The sequence below is a fragment of the Drosophila erecta genome, unplaced genomic scaffold, assembly GCF_003286155.1.
Source record: "Drosophila erecta strain 14021-0224.00,06,07 unplaced genomic scaffold, DereRS2 tig00000126-arrow-pilon, whole genome shotgun sequence".
Classification (NCBI taxonomy): Eukaryota; Metazoa; Arthropoda; class Insecta; order Diptera; family Drosophilidae; genus Drosophila; species Drosophila erecta.
This window is the reverse complement of record NW_020825209.1, coordinates 15,462,155-15,467,415: the sequence shown is the minus strand read 5'-3', so window position 1 is coordinate 15,467,415 and position 5,261 is coordinate 15,462,155. Positions and strand designations below refer to the sequence as shown.

At 51.5% G+C, this 5,261-nt stretch overlaps 1 protein-coding gene across 1 annotated transcript; it reads left to right on the top strand.

Annotated features, from left to right (window-relative positions):
* The first annotated feature begins 302 nt into the window (after positions 1 to 302).
* LOC6549655 (probable cytochrome P450 6t1) lies at positions 303 to 2,137 on the top strand. The gene has a single exon (XM_001978668.3). It carries the CDS (start codon positions 317 to 319, stop codon positions 1,904 to 1,906), a length of 1,590 nt encoding a protein of 529 aa, XP_001978704.1. The 5' UTR covers positions 303 to 316; the 3' UTR covers positions 1,907 to 2,137.
* Positions 2,138 to 5,261: the final 3,124 nt, after the last annotated feature.

The window sequence follows — 5,261 nt, the reverse complement described above, 5'->3', positions numbered from 1 at the left end:
GTTTATGTTCATGGTAATAAATGCTTTCTTCAATCTAGTAGACTTACCACATTGCCTTACTCTTGTCTACTTCTTGTACTATTTTTAGGCTGTGTACTGAGTATATTTAGAGGAACATGTCGAGGAACTTGTACAGGTGCGATGGTATTACTTAGGTCTTGTCACGGCGACGAACCTAAGCGGCTACCTTTAAATAGCCGCCCAAGATAAGATACGCGATTAGATAGCGATAAATAATCAATCAAGCTGCTGCATACATATAGTCACCTTGCACACACCGTGGCTGCAGTTGTGGTCAGCCACCCGTCAAGTAACCATGATTATCGTAGTTTTTGCACTTTTTGCGGCTGCCCTTGGAGTTGGATGTCTACTTGCTGTCACCGCCGTTGGCGGTGGATGTCTCCTTGTTTTGGGAATCGCCTGGCTGTGGCAACATCGGCACTTCGGGCACTGGCGACGGCTGGGCGTGCCCTGTGTTCCGGCTGCTCCATTTGTGGGGAATGTGTGGCGCCTCTTGCGCGGAGCCTGCTGCTTCGGCGATCAGTTTCGCGAGTTGTACGAGAGCAAGGAGGCTGCCGGGCGCGCCTTCGTGGGCATCCACGTGCTGCACAACCACGCACTGCTCCTCCGAGATCCGGCTCTGATCAAGCGCGTCATGGTGGAAGACTTTGCCCAGTTCTCGAGCCGCTTTGAGACCACGGACTCCACTCGTGACACGATGGGCTCGCAGAACCTCTTCTTTTCCAAGTACGAGACTTGGCGGCAGACGCACAAGCTCTTTGCGCCCTTCTTCGCTGCCGGAAAGGTGCGCCAGATGTACGGGCTTCTGGAGCACATTGGACAGCGGCTGGAGGAGCACATGGAACGGCAGCTGGGTGGCAGGGACAGCATGGAGCTGGAGGTCAAGCAGTTGTGCGCTCTCTTCACCACGGACATCATTGCATCACTGGCCTTTGGCATAGAGGCGCGCAGCTTGCAGAATCCCGAGGCCGAGTTCCGCCGCATGTGCATCGAGGTCAACGACCCCAGGCCAAAGCGCCTGCTGCACCTCTTCACAATGTTCTTCTTTCCGCGCCTGGCGCACCGGGTGCGCACCCATCTGTACTCCGAGGAGTACGAGCGGTTCATGCGCAAGTCCATGGACTATGTGCTGACCCAACGCGCCACAAGTGGCGAGAAGCGCCACGACCTAATCGATATATTCCTGCAGCTGCAGCGTACGGAGTCGGCGGACAGCATAATCCATCGGCCGGATTTCTTCGCAGCCCAGGCTGCTTTTCTGCTCTTGGCTGGCTTCGACACCTCCTCGTCCACCATAACCTTTGCCCTCTACGAGCTGGCCAAGAACGCCACCATTCAGCACCGCCTGCGGACGGAGCTCCGATCTGCGCTGCACTCTAGCCAGGATCGGCAGCTGGGCTGCGACAGCGTCTCCGGATTGCCATACCTGCGACAGGTGGTCGATGAAGTCTTGCGGCTTTATCCGCCCACGGCGTTCCTGGACAGATGCTGCAATTCCTCGGCGGGCTATGACCTCTCACCCTGGAACGGCGGATCGCCGTTCACACTGCGTGCAGGCACGCCTGTCTACATATCGGTACTGGGACTCCATCGAGATGCACAGTACTGGCCCAGCCCGGAAGTCTTTGACCCGGAGCGCTTCTCGGCCGAGCAGCGGCAACAGCACCATCCCATGACGTACTTGCCCTTCGGCGCGGGACCAAGGGGTTGCATTGGGACGCTTCTGGGGCAGCTGGAGATAAAGGTTGGACTGCTGCACATCTTGAGGCACTTCCGGGTGGAGCTCTGCGAGAGGAGCCTGCCGCAAATGCGGTTCGATCCCAAGTCCTTTGTGCTAACTGCCCACAATGGGACCTACTTACGTTTCGTCAGGAGTCCTCTTTGAACCACGTCTAGTAATGGTTGTGCCAGGTCAACTTTGGTGTATAAAACACTGGGATCTGAGTTGCACACTTACTGTTGAGAATGTTGCATATAAATCTTCAAAGAATGTACCATGTGGATATGGACAGGTTTAAATTGATGCACTTTTTGGGACTTCTATGTAATATTTGCATTGTTTATCTAGTGCAATCTTGTTCATCTAGTTCTTAAATAACAGAAGCTAGTCAACGAACATACCATTTGCACAATTGAAAGGGGGAAATGGAAGTTGCAAGTCCATCTGGCAATTGGTCTGCATTAATTGCATTCTCGTACCATTCTCGTAAATGTGTCTATATCGAAGTAATACCGACCAAAGGCGACCCGGTTTGGCACCTTTGCTAAAGGAATTGGGTCGTAACTGGTCGAGCCATAACTACACACAAATTGGAGACTAATGTTGGCTAAATGGGAGCTGATCTGTGCGGCAACAAAGGAGCTGAGCCCCACCAAGCCCCTCCGACATCCTGCAAGGAGCAGGTAACTCTGGCAGCTGTCTAATCGGAGTATAGAATATGGAGCTGCATAAATGCCAAGACCTCGAAGCATTCTGCCCTTGCCCAGTTGAGTTTTGAATTTGCGTTGCCCATTGACCCGACAACACAATCAAATATTAGCACTCGGGTTGGCAAGGCCAAAGGGTTCGGCTGATGGGTCCTGGGGATGAAATGAGCTGCAAATCCTTTCGACAACAGCACCGCCCCGCCCCGCCCCGCCCCGGACTCCGGCCGAAACCCATTCGAAAATTTACTTCACTGAGCCCCTGTAATCCCCGTGCTTACGCCGGCTTCGCCTCTCATTTCCGAAACCCCCAGAAGCACTGGCAGCCTAAGCCCTTAACGAAACTGCCGTCAGCAGTAAATATTTATGCTTGTGTTTTATTTATTTACATTGTCAAAACCAATTTCGCCCAAGGGTTCAATTGTTTTTCACTTTTATGCTCCGCTCCGCTCCGGAACCTCCGGAGCCCCTCCCGCCCGAAACTAAGCCGCCTTGGCAGTGGAGTGCGCAGCTCACATTTCACTTTCGATGGCCACTTTGGGCAGCCCGCAGGCTGCCACTGTCTGCAGATACGCCGCCCCCAGGAGTAACCCCAGAAGTTAACCCCTCGATCTGGCAGCTCCCCGAAATCCGAGTGCTCGGAACTGTCAACGTCAGCGACACGCATGCAAACAATCTGCGAGGTGGCTGTGGGTCAAAGGTGGCCCGGAGATCCAGAGTTGGCTTAACCTTGTTTGTTTTCAATTAAAAACCTCCAGGAACGCCCCGCCCCTGCCACTCAGTCCCCGGAACCGAAACCCAGAAGCCCAGAAGCCCAGAAGCCCGGAAACCCAGAGATCCAGAGATCCAGAAGCCCAGAGATCCGGAGCGCCAGAGGTGAAGGTGAAGGCGAAGGCGGTAGGCATTCATTTTTTATGGCAAACGGGCAACTCAAACTCAAAATCAAGGAAGCAGATTGCTCCCTGGTTGGCAGTCAATGCGAATTGCATTGCAGCTCCTCTGCGGCATTAGGTTCCCGATTTCAACCTGACATATGACTCAATTAGCCGCGGGCCCATGTGGGAGAGATAGATACGATACATCCTCGTGGTGGGGGGCTGTGAAATATGTCTTATTGCTCGGAAGCGGGGAAATGGCGCTTGGCTCGCCGCTTTGCCTGCCAGAAATAAATAAACTTGCGAAAAGCTAATAATGCAATGGGCCTTGGCTGGATTCGAAGACATCTGGGGCACTTTTGAGCTGGAGTATTTGGCAATTGCCACTGCGTACTTTATCCGGTAGCTGATTTATTTATTTGACAGCGAGATGGTACATTGATGGTGTCCTGGTACATCTACTATGGTGTTTCTGAAGTGTAATAATTCTCTATGAGGCACTCTGGCAATTGTGACAACATGTTTGTGGCGACTTGGCCACTTAAGGGGCAAGTGTTTCTCTCGGAAAACGCATTTCTCAGGCTGGAGATGGGAGACATTAGGACGGATCCGTTTTGATTCCGCTTTACGAGTGTATCGATTATTGTCCTGCTGCCATTGGAGTCAAGATCCCATGCCGCCAACAGACCAAGTGAGCTGAGGATTGTCCCAGTAAAGTTATCCTTTGTGCCCGAATCGCAGGGCATCTATTCAATCTTTTTAACGTGATAAACTGCTTAATGCACTGAGACCGGACCGATACAGAGACACCGACCCAACCGGAACGGGATACAAATGGCCATTGAACTGACCCACCCGTTTCCTCGTTTTCCGACCTCCTTTGAGTGCGATGACTAAGTAAATTGGATTTGAAATGCCCTCTTTTCCATTGTGACAGGACAAAGGAGTCGACGGGCAGCCCAGAGGCCGAGCATTTGCATCGGATGATCTGGCAAATGTGAGGAGTAATCCAGCGCATTACTCAAACAGGTCTAGAGTTTTAAAGGGGTGGACGATCTATTCCCAACTAATGTTATGAAATGAATTACTCAGAACACTGAGCTCCTTTAAACGAGCTCTGAAATATGGTTGTTTTTCGTTGAAACGCATATTGATTGGGATTTTTGGTCTTAAATTGAAACTAGCCGCGCTTTAATTGTTTTGCTGGCTCCTTCCTGAGCGACCTTCCTTCGTGGCCTCTCGCTTTTGTTGGGCGCCATCTTTTTGTCTTTGCAGTTGGCTTCATTATGCGCGCGAAATTATGCAAGCAACTTTAATCCCTGCAACAGTTAGATGGATCTCAAGAAGTGGCTGCTCCGGGGAGGCACCATAAAAACTGGCACCACGCCCCCAGCTTTCGCACTTATCTCTGCCACTTTATGCATTAATGGCGCGACTTTGTCGTTGTCATCCAGCCACTCCCCCCACTACTTTGAGCTTAAAAGTGGGGCGAGTAGGCGTGTCTGGGTGGCTTAAATCAAGTGCAGCGGGCTAGCTGCTATCAGCTATCTGCTATCTGCGAGATGCAAAACGGAACCAGCACCAGTACCAGCACCAGCACCAGAAGCAGCACCAGATCCAGACCCAACTCGCATCCCGCACAGAGTCCAAGCCACATCTCCATCCCAGGCTTAACCAAAATGCAATTAGTGGCCACAATATGGCGACAGTCGATTTTATTGACGTCACTCCGGTCTCGACAAGGGCCAAAATGTAAATGGAAAATGAAAACTGTATGCAGAGCCAAACCAAACCAAACCAAACCAAACCAAACCAAACCATACCAAACCATAGTGAAACCATAGTGAAACCGAAAACGCGAATCAATGGGAAAATGAAAGATGTGGCTGGCGGCGACCACAAGTTTCAAAAATCACTAATGGATTTTTAATATAATAAATA